The 21,559-nt window shown below is 48.7% G+C and overlaps 1 protein-coding gene across 1 annotated transcript; it reads left to right on the top strand.

Moving 5' to 3' along the window:
- The first annotated feature begins 977 nt into the window (after positions 1-977).
- mms19 (MMS19 homolog, cytosolic iron-sulfur assembly component) lies at positions 978-20,944 on the top strand. The gene is made up of 31 exons (XM_064320843.1): positions 978-1,132; positions 1,992-2,040; positions 2,970-3,070; positions 3,524-3,609; positions 4,649-4,723; positions 5,297-5,366; positions 6,065-6,193; positions 6,728-6,789; positions 7,360-7,446; positions 7,744-7,818; positions 7,948-8,025; positions 8,389-8,527; positions 9,077-9,231; positions 9,682-9,760; positions 9,997-10,122; positions 11,049-11,130; positions 11,361-11,458; positions 11,769-11,930; positions 12,614-12,769; positions 13,127-13,226; positions 14,374-14,476; positions 14,576-14,650; positions 15,078-15,204; positions 15,579-15,685; positions 16,146-16,202; positions 16,902-17,088; positions 17,910-17,992; positions 18,082-18,246; positions 19,349-19,408; positions 20,102-20,202; positions 20,726-20,944. Exons 1-31 carry the CDS (start codon positions 1,048-1,050, stop codon positions 20,751-20,753), a joined length of 3,087 nt encoding a protein of 1,028 aa, XP_064176913.1. The 5' UTR covers positions 978-1,047; the 3' UTR covers positions 20,754-20,944.
- The last annotated feature ends 615 nt before the right edge of the window (positions 20,945-21,559 follow it).

The raw sequence follows: 21,559 nt of genomic DNA on the forward strand, positions 1-21,559 counted from the left end.
GTAACTTTGCCTAGTTTTGATATCAATACTTCTAACGGCAGGCCTAGATTTTACAGGTTTTCTATGAAGACCTATAGGCAATGCTTTGTATGTGTGAGTAATTTGGTGTTTTTGTATGTTAAAAACATTTTTATTGAGATTAAAAATGTTTTTTCACGGCAGACCTACTAATTTGTTGTACATTGGTAGATGATCTATAGGCATGACATTAATTTAAAAACATGGCATTTGCAAGGTAGCTACAGTAGTTAAAAAGTAAACACTAGAAATGTCAAAGAGGTCAATCTGACTGTTATCACCTTAAAAAAATCAATAAATCTGCCATCATGAAATCCATATGGCTCCCACTTTGTGACCTTTCCGAAACATACTGTATGTATTTAACATTTTGATATAATTTGTATATCAATATTGCATAAGGAAATAAAGTTATAAACATTTACTTGAATGGCCATGAACGGCAAATTGACCATCATTTATCTTGCCTGTACGCTTAAATCAGTTTGATCACTTTGTGTGATGTTATTGCTAAAGGACTCCAATAGTTCCCAGCTGCAGCCCCACAGTACAAGCCCCTGGCTACGCGAAACCTGCAATAGGGTTGAGCACCAAAACCCGGTAGCACTGTAGCACCAGTTCCCATATGACTGGTACCTACCAGACAGAGTGGCAATGACCTATTGGCAGGGGTAACATACGCCTATCAGTATCCACTACGAATTTTCTGTGGTGCGAAAAACATCAACGGGACCAACGCAGTACTCTGGATCATAGATGTGTAGACTGACTAGATGTATCAGCATTCAAAATTGGTCAAAAGCAAGGGGACTGCATAGCTATATTGGACCGAAATGTATAGCTTCGCAGCTTACGCTATGTATTTTCTGAAAATAGTTAGGCAACTTTTTAGCATGTCATTAAAATAACATAAAATCAAAATTATGTACAATGTAGTTATTCTATATCTATATCGGAGACCAGCAGTTCTCAGGAAAACTTCCGCTTTACGAGCATGCGTAGATCAGTTTTGGAACGAGGCAGCCCACGATGGCCGCGAATAGTGTGCTCCTGGGCTTGGTAGAAGAATTCGTTTCAGGACAACAGGACAGCAAGGCTTCAGAAACTGCAACAGGTACCTAAGCTATGTTACATATTTCGACATTTCCGCACACATCATCTCCAGGGAGCTTTGATAAAGTTAAATACATAGAACATGCTCCCGCAGGATGCACAGGCTTGGATCTCCATGACATGATGTAGTGCTAGCTAACTAAACCAGGTAGCTAACGAATGAACACCAGTACCTGGATTTACACAGTAACATTAAACTGTAAAAGAAAACGAACGTAGTTCACTAGCTGGCGATATCATCATCAACAAGTTTATACGGAGTTAACTCGCTTGTTACGTACTCGGACATGGTTATTTGGCCTGCTGCCTAGCTAAGTAGCTGAACTTGACAAGCTAGCTAGCTGACGTTGTCCCAAATTGAGACTCCAGAGTTTTCTGTTGTGTGACAGTATGTGCGCAGTGTTCGAATTACCTGCCTCAATTGGTTGCACGTTAGCTACTGTCACCTGAACTCTGGACCTCTGAAGTTAACATCGATTGCCCTCTGTCAGACTCTAACATAGGGCAGTCATTAAACTAGTTATGAAAGGTGTTATTTAAAATGCACATTGTCCATTTTCTACTGTTGTTGTTGTTTTGTTTTTTCTGATTAGTTGTTATTTATAGCTGTGCAAATTTCACTCAGTGATATTTTCCCAGTTAGCACATTGTCACTACCTTATGAAATGCATGGGACTATATAAATGTGCTAGCTCTACCAACCAAACACAGGTCCATCACATCCGCAAACAGGACAGATATCGAGCTGCTATTGTATGTAGCTAACACTCAACACTCTTTTTATCTACAGGAGGAAAGTATAAGTTGTACATTTAAATTGCCTGGAGTGTCATGTCTGTTTATTTATTTTTTTCATCTAGGAGTGAAAACTGGACAGTTCACAGTATTAGAGTTGGTTGAAGCATTGGGGTAAAGTATTAATATCATAATTATTTATAATTCCCTTGTCATTTAATCATGTACCACCTGGGTAGATATCTATTCAGATGAATGGAGTGTGCTTTAAAGGATATTGGGTCAGTTGATTTTCCACAAATTATGAAATATACAGATTGTAGTCAACTTGTCATGGTTTATATGTAGGATTATGGGAAATTAGTTTTTAAAATGCATTTTTGTTGACTGCATATAGGCTATTTTACATCTCTAAAATGGATAGTTTTATTTTTGTTATTATTGGTAAGCTGGCAAGCTATTTTCTGGAGAAACAGAAGGTGGCATCCATGGGGTGGGGGTTGGGGGTTCTCAGAGGAATTGGAAGTTAAGAGTATGGCCTTGGGTGTCCTGGGTATTGATGAGAAGAAGTATTAAGGAGGTTTGGAATCCACTAATATACATCCCTTACTGGTTTTGGTTCAAACCTCAGCGTTGCAGGGGCATGTCTCCATGTTTGTCTGAAATGGAATATCAGCCCATCACAAGACAGTCTTTTAAATAACTGTTCCAATGTAGTCTTGATTTAGGGCATTTTGTCATACAGATTTGCTGCAGATTGATGGCTTTTTGATGGCTTTTCCCATTCCATGTACCCATAATATTACCTGTACCTGTAAATCTCAACAGAGCACTTCACATCCTGGCTTTTCAAATTTGTCAACTGAAGCGCATTTAGCCCACACTCTTATCCAAAACAGCTTGCGAAGCAGAGAACGAGTGCATTCTTAGGTTTACTAGAGCTGTAGTAGCCGCAGAAATGGATTGTTCAAACCCTATTACAGCCTGTAATGGTACTAGAATAAATTCTGCAGTTATCTGTAGTGTTAGTCCTCTTGTGTCAGATGCAATGGCTCCGCACAGCGGAATGCCTGTAAAACACGGCCTGCGTTCTCCCCGCGCAGGCTGAGTCTGACGAGCTCGCAGGCCCAGACGAGAGGCCGGGGCGTCCAGCTCCTGTCGTTGGTCCTGCAGGAGTGCTACGCCAGCCTCTCGGAGAGGGAAGGTGAGGCCGCCGTGTAAGACGCCCCACCGGCTTCGTCACAGTCACCGGGGCGTCGCTAGCATGACCTTCACCCATTCACGCACCTTTCCGCCCCATGTGTTACTCTCGTTTAAACTGAGCGTGAAGATGAAGTATTTGTGTTTGGCACAGTGTCAGGCAGCGACAGTGTTCTCATTGTTCCACTGATGAGGTTGAAATTAAGGCGCCCTTGACCAGTGATTAAAATGCGGATCTTTGGAGTTTGCATTGTTCTCTTGTTGTAGCTATTCTCCCTATGAGACTGTTTTCCTGAACGAATGCATTTTTCTCTCCCTGTTTTCCTGAATGAATGCATTTTTCTCTCCCTGTGTGGTGTGCAGTTTTGCACCTGTGCTTTAAATTCAGCGTGCTTCCTCACCGCTTTCTGTCGGGTAGCGATCTCATCTCCTGTTTTACTTCTTTTTTTGCACACAGTGGAGGTCCTGGTGGCCTTTTATGAAAACCGATTGAAGGACCATTATGCCATCACACCGTATGTCTTACAAGGGATCAAAGCCCTGGTAAGTCCCAGCATAGCTAGACCCTGGCCTTCTCTCCACATACTTAACAATGTGTTTTGTGCTATCAGTGACATGTGGTCTGTACTGTAAGTTATTTTAATTGGCTGACACGGAATGGTATCACCAGTTTGTGCACTATTTGTAAGATGAGTGAATGTGCTTAATGGAGCCTAACGTATGTAAGGCATTCTGAAATTCAATTTTTTTTGTCTGAATTGCCATTGAAATGAAAACACTGGGGACTGACTGTTTAAGTATAGGTGAAATCCATAAAATATATAGAACAGACAAGAGGGCATGGTGAAAGACAAATGAGCTAAGTGCTGATAAATAAATAGAAAATGAAAATGTTTTTCTAAAACAGGCAAGTGTATAATGTATGTAATTAACAGACATGTTATAGGAATTGGCTGTATAAAAAAGCAAAATTCATAAAATAATACTGTGACACATCGCTGGTGTTTTCACAAAGCCAACTGTGAATGGACTGGAGCAATGTGTTTAGTCCCTGTGAAAGTATAGTGAAAGCATTGTTCCTGAAAATTGACACACAGACGACTGAGAATAATCAACTGCCCTCATTTGTTTCCTGAAATGCAAAGCGGTGACAAGGCACGGATGCTGCGTATATTTACACTTTTGCTAGATTTTTTTTTTTAATCTGGTCTGCTGTATCTGTTTTACCAACAGAATATTGGCTCGTTCTTTAAATCAAACTTTTTTTGGGGCAAAATTGCGAAATTCTTAAAGAAATGTCTGTCTTTTGTCTTTTTTTTTTTTTTTTTTTGCTTTATTATTTGAAACTAAACTCATTTTTCGTGATGGAATCATGATATTTATTATTATGGAAATATTTGATTGTTGCTGTTATTGCAATATGTTTCCATGTTATTACACCAGCTGTAGTGTACAAAAGTAAGCACAACCCATTGCGAGCTGCAAGGTGTTCATTGCATTTGCTGTAAAACATTCTCTGTCTCAGTGCTCACACCATCAGGCTCACGTGGCCTCCTGTGATTATTGTGATCCGTGTTTTCAGACCAAATGCCCCAAGCTTCCTCCCGGCTTGTCCGTCTCCATTCTGAAGTCTCTCTTCCAGGACGTACACGTGCAGGTGAGCACGGTCCCCGCCGCGTCCGCGCCATACCAACGCGTAATTAGCCGTAGCTTCGCCCGGGGAACAGGGCCTTTATTGGACAGGCCACTCACTGACTCATAGGGATGAATCAGACACTTGCGACAGTGCTACTGTACGCTAACCGCTGAACTCAGCTGATAGGCTACAGAGTGACAACCAGCTACAACTGGCATGCTAATAATAAACATGTCTTTTGAACATGTTGTTGATTGTCAAGCAGTCAATGTTTATTTTGCCCCTTCATAGATAGCAGAATAATTACCATATTGGCAGATTAAATAAAAACATATTAGATATTAATAAACATTGGATGGAGAATGGCAAAACTGTAAAATATGCATATGTATGACAGATAAGAGTAAATTACATTTACAGTGGATCATTTTTTTCTATTGGTTCTTATTGTGCAGGTTAGTATGTAGTTTACCAAGATTCATGGTCAGGACAAGGCAGTGCACTAGTTGCAGGTCAGAATGAAGGAGTTAATAAATATTATTTGTGTGTGTGTGTGTGCGTGTGTGCCCATTTGCTTGCCTCCTCACTGTATAGTCCCTAATGCTAAAGGAGAGGTCATGTGTCTACACCATCCTGCTCAATCTGATGGAGTCTCAGGAGGAAGGTAAGATGAGGGGTGGGTAGTTGGTGGGTGGCGGTTTGGGTGGTGCTTTGTCTGAGTGAAGGTGCAGAGATGGGACAAGGTTGGGTGGAGGCAGACCAGAAGGCAGGAGCGTAATAGCCAAACCTACAAAATGGTGACACTCCTATTTTTGAGGATGTTATAATGGAGTTAACTTGGCATAGGAGCTGTGGAACTGGACGTGTATTCAGAAGTTTGTAGGTCTGAATTCTGTGTATGGTGCTTTTGTACGGCCATGATTACTGACCCAAATAGAAGGGAAGTCGGATGAAAAAGTAGGCGATGTAATGTGTTTGTTGTGTTATTTTATCCCTAAAAGCACCCATATCTTAAAATGACATCCAGTTCTACTTTAAAAGGACACCCCTGTGTCCTGATCAAACGCAAACACAACTGGCTCTGCGGCTGTCTACCTTATCATACTACATACATCTCATTGGCTACACAGTCCCTTGTGTTTCCTAGCAGTTTTGATTCCACAGGTCCTCATTTCAAGTGAGAATTTTTGACTGTTCTCAGTTGATCGCCCTGGCTTAAGGAAATGAAAAGGAAACATGTTCTGTTTGTCTCTCTGCAAGGGGCACTTCAGTGGCATTTACGCACAGAGGTTGAGATGGAATAAGAGGAACGTGGATCTCCACTCTGTGATCACAGCTTGTTATTCTTCCCCCTGCGTACAGAGCTGAAGGGCTTGGGCGCGGACTTTGTTTTCGGTTTCGTCCAAGCGATGGACGGGGAGCGGGACCCCCGAAACCTCCTCCTGGCCTTCCAGATCGCGGGGAACATCGTTCACCGGGGCTACGAGCTGGGTGAGGCTCCGCCCACACCTTTTCCAGAAGACCAAAACTGCACCCATGAGACTTTCCGATTAGCTATCTGGATGCTCTCTTTTTAAAATGGCAAATGCAACCATTTGTGGTTTAATTGCAGCTGCTGGCCTTCAGGTCTTAGTAAAAAGGGTAGAAGAGAAATTTCTAGAATCATATCAATAAAATGAATTAGTTTGGGCCTGAGCTTACTATGCCCTGATATTAAGCATGTAGTTAGTGCACCAGAAAACGTGCGCAAGACTTTCCATTGGTCCATTTAATAAAAGTACATTTCGGGTGGATTTTAAAAAGCACTCTCCAACTGTCAGCAAACTGTTCATAACAGATGATGATATTGCAGAATGCAATGACATTGAGATTTGTAGTATAGAATTCATTTCTTGATTCCAGTCCTGATGCATGAATACATCTTATCAGGACAATTGCAAGGAAAATTGCAGTGCATGTCTAATGACAAAGTCTTCACAAGAATACTGAATATAACTGTAAAGTGTATCTCAATGTTTTATTCAGGTAAATTCACCGAGGAGCTGTTTGAAGTGACTTCCTGCTATTTCCCCATAGACTTCACTCCAGTAAGTGTCTCAGTCAGCACAGTCGATTGGTCTGCTTGGCTCTGGTGTTTATAGCATTGCCCTGGGAGGAAGGGTTATGGTCTGCAGGACAGTTCATTGTGCACTATCGACTCCTACTGGTCGATCGGGGACCTGCAGGTCATCTTCACCAGCTGCACGTGAAGCGTGGTCCTCCAACAGAATAACTGCACTGTTCCGCTGGTTGACTGTGAATTGATGGTAAATGGTTGGCACAAGATGTTCTCTATGCTCTCCTGAATTGATGAAGGATGTTGTAGCAATGAGATGGACTTATGTATGTGACTGGATATTCCAAATGTGGAGAAAAGAAAGTCAGGTGATATTAATTATCTTGAGGAAAAAGGACACCAGCTTGGCCTTTATGGTAGTTACAGCTGACTTATCCGTGGCTGTTACAGACTGGCTGGTATAAGCAGTTTACTCTGTGACCGGGATGACCGTTTGAGACCTTCAGGGTACGAGAGAACGTGACGGCGCTCACCTAGACCGGGCGCCAGAGCGTTGGTCGTAGCACAGCCCTTCCCATCATCCTCTCTTGTCCGTTTGCAGCCGCCGAGCGACCCCCACGGCATCACCCAGGAGGACCTGATCCTGTCGCTGAGGACCGTGCTGACGGGGACCCCCCGCTTCGCTGAGGTACGGACGGGGGAGAACGCCCGCGCTTCCTCCAGCGGCTCTGAGATCCGGCAGCGAGCCGGAGGGCGTGGCGATTCGGGGGCATGTGTACAAGCTGAAATCACGAGCTGACAACTCAACAGCTTCACGCAACGGCTACAAGCCAACATCGCTAGTGTTTAGAGTTACGAGCCGGTTTGCTTTGGTGTCATTTTCATTTCCGAGCTGGTTTGCTCCAGTGTATCATTTTTGTTACTGAGCTGTTTTTCTATGGTGTCCTTTTCCTTGACTGATCGCTTGAATTTCCTGCTTTGACAGTACTTGCTGCCACTCATCATTGAGAAAGTTGACTCGGACGTGCAGAGCGCCAAGCTGGACTCGCTGCAGACACTGGTAAAAACACGACATTATCCAAACATGTCTGTCTGCCACCCTCCCTCCCAATGCTTGGTAGACAAGCTTGGTAGGCTAAGTGTCTGGGGCCAGTGTTAGGAAGGTGACTCCTGTGGTCCTGCGTTTCAGACCGCCTGCACCACTCTGTACACACACAAGGACCTGGCAGAGTTCCTGACAGGGCTGTGGACCTCGCTGCGCCGAGAGGTGGGCATATACAGTGGACTGGGAGCAACTGCTACCATTTGGTGGCCATTTTGGAGACTGACCTGAATACATCCTGCATTGCTCCTTATATTCGACTTAGAAATAATTTCATGTGAAAGATTTTAAAGAAAGACATTGACAAACAGTTTTGCAAGTTAATGTTGGCAATTGCCAAACTAGGCAAACTATGCTTATGAAGAAAAAAAAACTACCAATTAATTGAAAATTGTTTTGAGTTGAGGACAAATGTTTTAATGATTAAATGCAGGCTATTGTTTCCCTTGGGAATGGTGGACGATGGCTGAACAGAGACCGGTGTGGCCATTTTGGCTTACGGCGTGCGTCCCTCTCTCCCCTCCTCAGGTCTTCCAGACGGCCAGTGAGAAGGTGGAGGCGGCCAGCCTCTCGGCCCTCACCGCCCTCACGGCCTGCCTCTCCCGCTCCGTCCGGCACTCCGACTCTGAAGACGGCCTGGAGGTCTTCCTGGACCTGGTCCTCAGAGGTACCCCCTCTCCGACCCTCACACTTCATCTTCCCAACCGTCAACCCACCCCCTACATACCCACATCCCCACTTCCACCTCACCCTCCTCCCACTTCCAACTCACCCAACCCCCCTACAAAAATGCACCGTTGGGATGGAATGCAACCAGTCAACATTTGTCCTTAACTGCGGCTACCAAAGAAATAAATAATTTAGTGCTTTAGCGGTTGCGGAACTCATCTGACTGTGTTAAAAAACAAACTTTTACGTGTGAGTCGATGTTGAGGACAAACGTTTACCGAATACAGGCCAGTGCGTAGAAACGGCTTGTTTCCAAGGATACGCGCTGGGTCAGCTGTTCCCATGCAATCCCCTGACGGTAAATGTGTCCGATGACTCACAGAACGACGTGGCTTGCTCCCAACACTGAATTACTACGAGCCGTCTGCAGTCGTTGCTTACTCATCGCCTGCTGTTCCACACGCCCGCCTCTTCAATAATTTATCCGCCCTCCTCCGGCACCCCCTTTTGTCTGAGATTCGCCGTCTGCTGTGTTCCTTTGTCCCAGACTGCCAGCACCACCTCTGCGAGCCAGACCTGAAGCTGGTCTGGCCGAGCGCCAAGCTCCTGCAGGCGGCCGCCGGCGCCTCCTACAGGGCGAGCCGCAAGATCGCGGCCTCCGTGGTGCCCCTGCTCCTGGAGCAGTACAGCACGCGCACGCAGGTGAGCCAGCCGCGCTGTAGACGCTGGTCAGTAAGCCCCCGCTGAGGCTCACTGCGTGTAGGTTTCTATTTTAAACGCACCGGTAGAACTTTGTGGATAATGAGTTTCTATCCCAGAGCTTTTCTTCTGTCACACACCGGAATGCCTGCCAGGGCTCTACAGTGCTCCCATTTTAAGAGCATTTGCTTCTGAAAATTCATGTGTTCTAACTGGGGGAAAAAATAATTTAGATGCACAGTTACTAATTGGGGTGCATTAGCCTGCTCCTAAATTTTTTAGCTTTGGTGTAAATATGATCTTTGGAGAAAATGTTAGCGTAGCTCCCTGACTGTTTTAGTAAGCCCCTCCCATTGCTGCAACATCGTGTGTCAATCAGGGAGAGCAGACACAAGCACACAGCCGTGTTCCGTGTTGGCCTCTAAGCTCAGTGGGTTGCATGTCCTTTTTCAGTGTGCTCAGCGGCGCACCCTGCTGGAGGTGGTGCAGGGCTTCGTCCAGCCGGCACAGAACAGTCTCCCAGGTGATGGAGGTACGTGTAAAGAGCTGAAACTCAGACCATGCTCTTACTTGTGCTGTTTTTCACTCAAAGAAACAATTGCAGAGTAATTCGGTCATGTTCTGTTCATTCATGCGGTTCCACTCAAATAGTATTTAATTGTGAGTAATAAAATTCTCTCTGTCTCTCTTTCTGTCTCCCTCTTTCTCTCGCCCTGTTCCCCATCCCTTTCTCACTTCTCTCTCTCTCTGTCTCTCTCCCTCTCTCAGAAGAGAGCATTCTCTCCGGGTTCCAGCAGCCCTTGTGCAGTCTGGTGTTCTCCGCGCTGTCCGAATCCAACACAGGCCTGCGGGTTATCGCCAGCCGCGTTCTCACCGCGCTGGGCCAGCAGCCAGGTGTGCCCTCTGTGCCCCCTCTGTGCCCCCTCCGTGCCCCCTCCGTGCCTCCTCCGTGCCTCCTCCGTGCCCCCTCCGTGCCTCCTCCTCCGTGCCCTCCGTGCCCCTCCGTGCCCCCTCCGTGCCCCTCTGTGCCCCCTCTGTGCCCCCTCCGTGCCCCCTCCGTGCCTCCTCCGTGCCTCCTCCGTGCCCCCTCCGTGCCCCCTCCGTGCCCCCTCCGTGCCTCCTCCGCGCCCCCTCCGTGCCCCCTCCGTGCCCCCTCTGTGCCTCCTCCGTGCCCCCTCCGTGCCCCCTCCGTGCCCCCTCCGTACCCCCTCCGTGCCCCCTCCGTGTCCCGTCTACGTCCCCTCTACGCTTCACTCCTCCCACACTCCTCTGTCTGAGCCCAGTCCTTACGCTGCCCAGCACCTCAGCCCTGCACTCGGTCTACACGGTCTATCCCAGCATGCACTGCGAGAGCATGCTGCTTTAAGGGGCGGGGCAATATCGCTCTTATGCTGCCATGCCAAAAGGGTGTATTTGAGTTTGAATAACAGTGGATATGTATATGTATATAGGGAATTACACAGCACACATTGTCCCACACCTCAGCCCCTGCCTCTGAATCGCGGTCTGACGCTCTCTGTCCCAGCATTCACTGAGACTGACGCTGCTGTGTTCTTTGCCAGCTGGTGATGCTGGGCAGGAAGTGGGCGTGAGCCAAAATGGAACCCGACTGGGTATTTCAAAAGATGCGTGCAGAAGCACAACAGGCCCTTTTATTTGTTTGCTCATGCAAATGGTCTCCACGTATACGGCTTCCTCTGGTACCGTCTGTCTGCATGCGGCGCACAGTGCTCCTGTTGTTCCCCCTGCTCCAGAGCGAAGGAGGAGAGTGATGGTCTCGCGCAGTCTGTAATGTCCAGGCCCGTTCTCCCTCTTTTAAGGCCTGCTGTTGCCGTCGGATGTCGAACTGGCTGCCGACCACCTGACCCGGCTGGTCCTGGAGGAGGACGAGCCGCAAATCTGGTAAAGACGCCGCTTCGTCGGTTCTCTTCAAATCAGTGAAAACCGCAGGGCTTTGTCATGATTAAGCACTCATTTGAGTAATCCAACCAAACTCTCCTTGCCTCTCTCTCTCTCGCTCCGTCTTTCTCTCTCTCTCCCGTTCTCGCTCTCTCTCTCTCTTTCTCTTTCTCTCTCTCTCCCTCTCTCACCCCCATTTCGCTCGTTTTCCCCGTTCTCTCCTCCCTCCTCAGCTCGGCGGTCATGGACTGCTCGTGCGCCCTGGCCCGTCTCTACCCCGATGCGTTCGCCTCAAAGATGATCCCAAAGCTGAAGGGGGAGATCTTCTCCGGTAGGTCAGAGGTCACAGTAAGGCCTCTCCATATTGAACTGACCCTTGATCGAAAGCACATTCGAGAATTTTAACGGAAGGTTCTGGAACATATGACAAGTTTACAAATGCGTCTGACTTTCCCTGCTAATGAAATTACACTGTAACAAGTGTTATTTTGACCCAATTAAGTCTTCATATTGTTTATTTGTGAAAGCCTCATTTTGATGGCTTGATGTCAGTGGTTTTTTAAAAAGCAATTAGGAAAACAAAAAGGTGATATATACGCCAACAGGTTTGGGTTTGTGAGCGTGTTGCCCCTCCCCCCCAGAGCCGATGGTGCAGGATGACGGGTCGACACCAGCACAGACGCAGTCCCGGCAGGCGGTGCGGCAGCGGTGCGTGGCGGCGCTGGCGGTAATGTCCTCCAAGCCCAGCGTGGTGCAGGAGAGCGCCCCCATCCTGCTGGAGGTCCTCTCTTCAGCGCACGCAGGTAATGGGCCAGATAAGGTAGCGTGAGGCGAGGCATGTATATGTATATATGCTGGCCAGTTATATTTTTCTAATAATTTGAGTTGGGTCTTCTCTGTGCGTCTCAGTAAGCTAGTAAGGCCTGTGAAATGTGTTGTCATTTTGTATCATGTTATTATCGTATAATTGCTTTGTATCAACTTCTGAGTTTCACTTATTTATTTATGGCTGCGTTGGAAGACCGAAAGAGGGCTGTTTGTGCGGTGTTGGTTGCAGCTTTACTGCAAGATGATGACCTTGTACAGTAAAAAAAACAAAGCGTTTGTGGGTTAATGGCTAATTTCTAAAATAGGCCTGCCCACAGTACAGCTAATATTGGTCTGTGTGTTTGTTTATTGTCAACAAAGAACTGACAAGCTTGCCAGCTCATTAACAATGTGTTATTAACGTTATTTAGGCTACCAATCTTGGCATAAACACAATGGCTGTAATCTCCTTTTCGGAAGTAATGGAAATGGCACTGAATGCACAGCAGTTGGAGCCGTTGGTACACTAACCTGCTTCTAATAAGACCCGGAATGGCTCCTGCTGCTAAGCACATTCATTAATCACTTGATGAATTCACGTACCTCGCATACGCCCTCACGTGCTTCTGCGTAGAGCCGGGTGTCCCGTGGAGTAACCGAGCTTCTCTTTGGTCCTCAGGCAGCGGCCTGTTCTCATTGGAGGAAGTGGTGTCCACGTGTCACAGCCTACAGCGGGTAGCAGCGCAGGCGCAGGACACGGAGGAGACCGGGCGCTTCTTTCATGACATCATCATCCCGCGCCTGCTTGGGCTGGCCCTGCAGGCAGCTCTACAGGGTTAGTAAAAGTAAAACAATGGACGTGAGTTTTATTCATATACCATCTTGTCTGAGGTACTTTATTGATGTTAATTGTTAATGTGGGTTTTTTGGGGGGGAAACTTCTGGAGATTGCAATGAAAAGTATGTCCCCGTTTTGAATAAATTGGAAATTCCATGTACAAAAATTGGGGTCTGGGTTGGGGTGAAAGATCTAATTCTGCACCAGAATTCATTTTCAGGAATAGTCTGGCCATTTTATTTTGCTTTGTCTTTTGAGTTCTTTGATTTTACGTCCCCAACACTTCCCTTCCACATGACTGTTTTGAGGTGAATTCTCATTGGCCGTTGGGTTTTGTTCTCTGATTGGCTGCAGGTGAGAGGGAGGGGGCCCAGCGGAGCCCGCTGACAGAGGAGGCTGTGCTCTCTGCTCTGGTCCCTGTGATGAGCACAGCATGTAGCCGACTGCAGTCACAGTGAGTGAGAGAGACAGAGACACCTGGACACACGCACTTACACACACACTCATACACACACACTCATACGCACACACACACACACACACACACACACGCATACATACACACACATCACACGCACACATACACACACACACACACTTACACACACACACGCACATACATGCACACACACACACACACACACACACATGCACACACACACACACACACACACAGACACACACACGTGTGCACAAACACATGGATGCACACACACATATATGCATACACGGACATGTATACCACAAGCACACACAAGCATGCTCACAAACACACGCTTACACTCACATGTATACACACATGTACCACAAACTCACACAAGCATGCTCACTAACACATGCACACACGGGGCATTCTCACAGAAGCACAATTTTTACGCGCACACGCACACATTCACACTCAACTTCAGGCGAATTGACAAGCTAAGACTGGCTGAGCGGCTTCCTTTGCTCCTTATAAAATGCCTTGCGTTCTTATACATACCTGCATGAACACATATTCGAGCGGCTGCGCATGCCGGTATGCATGCCTGCGTCCGCACGCGTTCTTCCGCGTGTCCGCACATGCTAGCACGCCCTCATCTGTGCGCCTCCGCATACTTATAAAGCTCCAATATTACAGGAATTTTTGAGCGTGGGGAGTTATTTATGGAAGCGGAGACCTTGGAGGCATTCGGTGCCACGCCCGTCACGGTGCTAGACGAACTGTACGAGGGGAGGAGGAAAGAAGGAGACTCAATGAGATGAATCACAAACGCACGCTAACGGCGCTATCGGCGCCTGCGAAATCCATCAGGCGCGAAGTTGCCTGCTCTGTAAATAGAGAACAATGGGCTATGGGAGGAAGCAATCCCTCTTGCTTAGTCAGTGCTATAAATGCCATTGCAGTACTCCCTAGTGCTGAGCGCTACATTTCCAATGAAGCCCCCTGCAGTTATTAGTATCATAGCAACAAGGGAACTGGTGGTGGATAGAGATGGGGGTTCAGAACAGTGTTGAGGCCTGGTGTGTGTGCAGGTTATGTAATGTTTGGGAGATCTCCAGGACTACAGCAAACCCCGATAACTGTTGATTCCACCTACCCTCCCTCCCCCCCCTTGTAGGATGGCAGCCCTCACAGCCTCCCGGGCGGTGTCCCTCTTCCTGGACGGGGACGTGTCCTTTCTGCCTGAGAACGACTTCCCGTCCCCCCTCCAACTACTAAAGGTGGGTTTGGGGCTTTCTGCCATAAAGGTGCATCCTGGGAACTGTAGTCCTTGTACGTCTGGGCCGATACGATCCATTGGTATTATATGTATTTTGCAGAAGCAGTCGGAGGCCTGGCGCCGGTCCCAGCTGGTGTGCCTGCTCATGGCCTGCGTGTGCTCCATGCCAAGGAGTGTAAGCTGATCCAGCGCCCCCCCCCACCCCACCCCACCTTCGTCTCGCACCATCTCACAGAGCAGAGTCAGTCTCAATCATCAGGTTTATGTTAGCTTGGTTCAGCTGAGGACAAACACCACCCTCTGAAAATCCACAGCTGCTCCAGTCTTTATTGTTTTCTATGAGACTTCCTGACTCCTGTTTAATATAACGGCTACTTTTCCTCCTGTTCCTCTTCTTTTGGGACATGTTTAGACTGATATAAATTTAGATTAGCAAGCCAGATGGATCTGGTTTTGTTTCAGAGAGTGAATGTAGGGAATGTGGCACAGCGTGTGTTAAATGCACATTGAATTGAATAGAACAAGCACGCAAAGTAAACTTTGCTTATTCGGTACCTCTTTTTCAATGAGAACAAGGGGCGTCATACCTTTCATTTTAATAGGTGGAGATTCCCCAGATTGACAGGCTGTTTGAGGAATTGGAGGAGCTGAGCTGTACGTCACCCCACCCCTTTTCCTACACTGCGGCAGCAAAGTGCTTTGCAGGGCTGGTCAACAAGAGGCCTGGGGGTAAGAGCTTGAACCTTGCTGGAGAACTTTTCTTTTCTCTGTCAGTTTGGAACATCAAATAGTAGTTGGTGGCCCATCTCATTGCTGATACCTCTGTGTTTTTGGAGAGCAGACATGCTCTTCTCTGAAGTGATTGTTGCCTGCCCCCATGCCCAGAGGCCCTTACTGGGCAACGAGAGACCTGGACAGTACCATTGTCCGAAACTGTCCCTCCCCAGGCAACACTGGCTAATCGCGCACTTCTCCCCATTTTTCTTTTATTTAGCATCGAGCGCTAGCAGAATTGCATTGTTTCAGGGGAGTCTGGTGTGGTTTTGGCTATGTTCCAGTGATTGTGCAAGTGCAGCAATTTCCTGTCTGGCGTGTTTTCTCAGGAGACCAGCTGGACTCGGTGCTGGAGAGAATGATGAAGAGGATCAGCTCGGAGCTGGACTGTGCGTCCTCTTCCTTCCGTGTACAGGCTTTCACACTACTGCTGTGGGTGAGAAAAATAAGGGCGCACTATTGTATCATACACTGCACTGACCCCTAAAAGAGGGCACACAATTGAATCATACACTGCACTGACCCCTAAAAGAGGGCACACTATTGTATCATACACTGCACTGACCCCTAAAACAAGGGCCCACTATTCTATCAGACACTGCACTGACCCCTAAAACAAGGGCACACTGTTCTATTGCACTGCTGTGATCCCTAAAACAAGGGCACACTATTCTATAACACACTGCTCTGATACCTAAAACCAGGGCACGCTATCCTGTCATACACCCCTCTGACCCCTCATACACCCCTCTGACCTCTTACTTTCTTTCATGGCTGTGCTTTTATAATCTGTCCCCATGGTAAGTATTGAGTTGATGATTCACTATCATGATATTTGATATTTTCCACAGCATCTGCTTTAGTGCTGAACAGCAGTTTACCTCTTTTCACCTCAGGTGGCCAAAGCCCTCCTCATCCGATACCATCCCCTGTCCACAGCCCTGACGGACAAGGTGAGGCGTTGCTGTCGCCTGTGGCTAGTCTTTGACAGATAGCCACGATGTTCATTTTTATTCCTGCCAATGCCCTTACACCAGCGCATAACTAACTAAGTAAAACACTACATCACTGTTCTTTTTACCCTTAAGGCATGTAACAAATTTTGAACAGTTTTATGTTTATTTTTGTTTTGTTACCGGACTCCATAAATGACAGTGCGGAGAGCTCGTCTTTCAAACCGAAGGAGAAAGTGCATTACTGTTAGACTGAGGATGAAAGGGAGCCCCAGACTCTTCTTATCATTCAGATCCGACTCCTATAGGCTACTTTCACTTGCCTCAGCTTTTTTGCAGAGTTGACTGAACTATTCCCACTGGTACTTTCAGGTAGTTTCACTTGAAGTGTGAAGCCATGTCTTTCAACACCATGCTTGACATGAATACTGTAATTATTTTAGATAGCCTGTGGGTTAGCTGTACTACATTGAAACTTTTACTGCAATGTAGTGGGTGGGCAGCTCATATACTATTAGCTCATAGGTTAGCATATGTATCATTTAACTCTGTATCTGTTAGCACTGAATGCTAAAGTCCCACTTCTTGCCGCTGGACGTTCACGTAAGCATGGCTTCCATTTTGGAGTGATGGTTTCGCATGTCGGCTAGGCTCGGCGAACGGCTCCTAACTCCTCCCCTGCGCGCGTCCCTCCCTCAGCTCTTCTCCCTGCTGCCGGACCCGGAGCTGGCCGACGCGGCGGCCGAGGGCTTCTCCCTGCTGCTCAGCGACCCGGCGGACGTGCTGAGCCGCGAGTGCCACGCCGACGTGCGCATCATGTACCGCCAGAGGTTCTTCACCGAGAACTCGGCCAAGCTCTTCCAGGGCTTCTACTCGGCGGACAAAGGTACCGGGGCAGAGAGCGGGGGATTCAGGGGAGGAGTAAGCCCGTGTTGTCGCTGATTTAATGAGGGGCTGTGTCTCGTGGGGTCAGGTCTCATTCCAAGCACTGAGTTATAGTATAACACTGAGTCAATTACCCACAATCCATCACTGTAGGTCATACAGGGAGGCAGTGATTCTGTAATCATCGTCTCCGCTTAGGAGCCTAGAGCCTCCAGTTTCCGGCAGCAGGGTTGGTTTATGGTCTGTCAGATTGAAGCAGAGGCTTAGAGGAGCCCCGTGCACCAGATTCTCTGCGCCGCTGTGACTTAGCAAAGCCTTCTCGTGACGCAGAAACTAGGCCAGAGTGTTCCTGTGCGCGCGGCCTGGTTTCCTTTTCCCCGTCTGGGCGAGCTCAGAGACGTCGACTTAAACGCGCAAAGCTTCGAAATGTCACACCTGCTGCCGCTGTTGTTATGGTTGCTCTACCCCCACCCCCCCGCCCCCCCGCCCCCACCCCCCATCGGCTGTCGCCTTGGCAATGGTGCCAAGAGCGCCGTGGTTACCCTGCGTCACCGCCGAGGGGAAGCGGGAGAAGAGGCAGAACGCCGCGTTCTCCGCCTCGCCGATCATCCGCTCGTTTTTCTTTTTTTTTTTTTTTTTTATGTACCCACACAAAGGCGACGCCCTTCCCTCCTTTGTCCCGACCCGTCTGGGTTTTCACTTTCCGAGCGCGCTCAGAGAGGGGGCGGTCGAGGATGCCCTCGCCAGGGCCGCCACGATGAGGTCGGGCTGCGTTTTGGCGCCCCGCGGTGCGGCTGACGCGTCTCCCTCGTTCTCCCGCAGACAGGAAGCCGGGGTACCTGAAGGCGCTGTCGCACATCGTCAACCACCTGCCCAGACAGGTCCAGCTGACCGAGCTCCCCGCGGTAAGAGGCGCGGCGCGGGGGAACGTTGTCGCGAACCGACCAATGCGCCGTGGTGTCCTGCGCTGACCCCGCCCACCCTGTGTCTGCAGCTCCTCCCCCTGCTCCTGGAAGCCCTGTCCTCCCCGGACAGACGGGTGCAGCTGTCCACCCTGTCCTGCCTGCACCCCGTCCTGATGGACCCCCCGCCGGCCCTCACCCCACAGGTGGACGGGCTGGTGTGCCACCTGCTGGAGCTCACCACCAGCCCGGGCATGGTACTGAGCCCAGCGCGCCTGCATGACCACACACGTGTAACCACACACGTGTAGCCACACACATTCGTATACATGCGTAACCACACACGCACAGACACACAAGACCTCACGTGCACGCAGATGCACACACACGGCCACACAAATACACACACTCACACAGGTGTACACACACACACACACAGAAGCTCACTTATCCAGATTCATGCCCCCACACAGTTTTCCACACACAAAAATGTGCACGCATACACAAATACACACTGGCACCAGCCACACTCTTTCTTAGTTGAATACAGACCTTTCTCAATTACAGTGCAGACATAGTGTCTACCCCTCCTATTGTGAATGCCTACAGCACACTCTCCTGTAACTGTGCAGCACTCTCTCCTCTATCTGTGCAGCACTCTCTCCTCTATCTGTGCAGCACTCTCTCCTCTATCTGTGCAGCACTCTCTCCTCTATCTGTGCAGCACTCTCTCCTCTATCTGTGCAGCACTCTCTCCTCTATCTGTGCAGCACTCTCTCCTCTATCTGTGCAGCACTCTCTCCTCTAGCTGTGCTGCACTCTCTCCTCTAGCTGTGCAGCACTCTCTCCTCTAGCTGTGCAGCACTCTCTCCTCTAGCTGTGGGGAGCAGTGCTGACTCTGTACTGTAAGCAGAAACGGGCTGGCCGCCTGTCGATACGCCCCGCTGCTCCGATACTCCGAACCGAGCCGCCGCCCTGAAAATGCAATTATCGCCGGCGCCACGGTGACTCGGCACTTTCAGCCCGTGCGTCATATTTCAGCCTGCGTCGGCCCAGAGGTTTCCACGGCGACCTTAGTGCAGATGACCCTCGTAGCGCGGCAGCACGCGGCCAAGCGCGGCGTGCGCCGAGGGTGTGATTCACGCCGCCCGAGCCGGTGCTTCCGCCGTAGCGGGCGTGAGAAAAACCCCTCGCCCTCCAGGCGCGTTTGAATTCATTCCCTCCTCTCTGACCTCTATCATGTGCCAGTGTCATTCAAACTGAGGAATGAACCTGAGGTTCCATAAACTATACCCCTGATCCCAGGGAGGCCTTGTGAGTGGGCCGTGTCTAATTGAGTTTTGTCCCGCCCCCCCGCAGGCCGTGCGGATTGCCTCCCTGCGTTGCCTGCACGCCCTCTCTCGGCTCCCAGAGCACATGGTAAGAGCCGCTTCCGCCCACGACGACCTCATTACCCGCCGCTGTTTACTGTAACCCCACGCCACGCCGGCGTTTGTCTGGTCTTGCCTTTTTTATTTCTTGCATAGTAGCGCAGTTCACTTTCACATACCTGTCCTACATGGCTGTGTTAAATAGGGAGAAGCAGTTAGCACGTTCATTCACTTCTGGCAGTCTGGAATCTGCTAGCAGACCCACCGCTAGAGCTGCAGGTGTTAAGATTAGCCGCAGATGTCCACTTAAGACGGTCTGTAAACCCTGAGATTGTGCAGTTTAACTCTGTCAATCAAAGTTTTTGAATCAGATGCATGTTAATCCATTCTCCGTGTCCCTTTGCTTGAATCTCATTGAGTTTCAGTCACTTCACATTACATTACATTACAGACATTTAGCAGACGCTCTTATCCATACACATTTTCACATAGCATTTGCATTGCATCCATTTATACAGCTGGATTTATACTGAAGCAATGCAGGCCAAGTACCTTGCTTAAGGGTACAACTAGCCAGGAATCAAACCTGCAACCTTTAGGTTACAAGTTCCCAGTTCCTTACCCATTATACTGCACTGCCGCCCTACCAAACTCTCCAACCCAGGCAAGGTGCACCTGCCCCCTCCTCCCCCCCAATACCCCCCTTGCAGCCTCAGTAAGCCCTGTGTACCGCCCCCTGCAGATCCTCCCGTTCCGCGCCCGGGTGATCCGCGCGCTGGCCAAAGCGCTCGACGACCGCAAGAGGCTGGTGAGGAAGGAGGCCGTAGAGGCGCGGGGAGAGTGGTGAGTCACACCGCCGAAATAACGAGGCATTCCATCAAAAAGGAATCGAGGTGTTACCCAGATAATTTTCATTAATCATTTCAAGCAACTCAGGCTTTCATCCAGTTTAAAATATTTACGGTAAAAAGTTTAGCGGGGCCAACTTTATCCTGCCTCGTGAAATACTCTCAGAGTCTGTGGACACGGAGCCATACTGGGGTTAACCTGGAAACCAAAACAAAATAAGATCCACCCTGTTCTTGGAGATCTGCTATCCTGTAGGTTTTCACTCCAAAAACCACAACTCATTCAGCAGCTAGAGGTCTTGTTAAGCTGCTAATTAGTAGAATTAGTGGTGTGGCAAATTAGGGTTGCAATGGAAACCTACAAGGAAGGTAGATCTCCAGGAACAGGGTTGGGCAGCCCTGGTTTGACTGAAAGGCTTTGTGGAACTGACCTGAATCCCACTCCTTCGTCCTCATGTTATGTTACACTCTGGTCAAAGGCATACATTACATCATCGGCGTTTTCTCCCGTTGTTCAGGTTCCTGGTGGGGTGTCCGGGAAGGTGAGGCAAACCCCGCCCCCCAACCATTGCCCCGCCCCTTCGACCCGTCCAGCCTTGGAAAGATGGACAATCCCTTTGAAGGAGAGGCCCCCCGAGCCCTGGAGCCAGCCCCCCCTTCCCCCGTCCCGTGGAAAAAACGGCCTCGCCCATAGGCCTTCGCCACTACCGCCTTTAACCTTTTAAAAAAAAAAGAAAGTTTGAGAGTTTTCTTCCCTCCGTGTTTTTGTACTGCTTCTGCCGTTAAAGCGCACAAAGTGAGGAGTTGGGCCCCGGCTGAGCTGCTTCCCCCACAGTCACGGCCGCGCCCACTCTCAGCCCCTCCCCTAAGGCAGACCGTACCAAACTGAGCAACCCAGCTGCGGCCTTCAGTGTCAATGGGAACCGGGGCAGCTGCCCTACGGCTGCAGTGGATCATGTACGATTGCCCCCTCCCACCCGATCTTATGGTGAACGCCACGGAAGTTATGTTTAACCACCCACCGATTCAAAACTACTGACTCAAGGTCTGATCCGATATGTAACTATATTAATGACTTTGGAGGAATTTCACACGGTGACCTTAAATCAGTTTTCAGGTGGGGAGCATATTTGAGTTTCTACGTGTATTTATACTGGTCAAAGCCTGACGCCGTCACATCAATACTGACACCTCACAGTCACTTCCTGGTCGATTGTTTCACAACTGTAGTCAGATAATCTCACTGCACTGACTTACTTAAAAACCTCATGGTAAAAATATAACGTATGCCAAGGATATTGTTAGGACAGTATTTAAGTTAACATGTCAATAAACCTTTTTGGTAAATCTAT

This window comes from Anguilla rostrata, chromosome 2, assembly GCF_018555375.3.
Source record: "Anguilla rostrata isolate EN2019 chromosome 2, ASM1855537v3, whole genome shotgun sequence".
Lineage (NCBI taxonomy): Eukaryota > Metazoa > Chordata > Actinopteri > Anguilliformes > Anguillidae > Anguilla > Anguilla rostrata.

Bases quoted from the DNA above. Each gene is read 5' to 3' on its own strand.
- mms19 (XM_064320843.1), top strand. From the start codon at position 1,048: ATGGCCGCGAATAGTGTGCTCCTGGGCTTGGTAGAAGAATTCGTTTCA. The intron at 11,931-12,613 runs GTAATGGGCCAG...TTTGGTCCTCAG, and splicing joins CCTCTCTTCAGCGCACGCAG to GCAGCGGCCTGTTCTCATTG. The intron at 16,203-16,901 runs GTGAGGCGTTGC...TCCCTCCCTCAG, and splicing joins CCACAGCCCTGACGGACAAG to CTCTTCTCCCTGCTGCCGGA.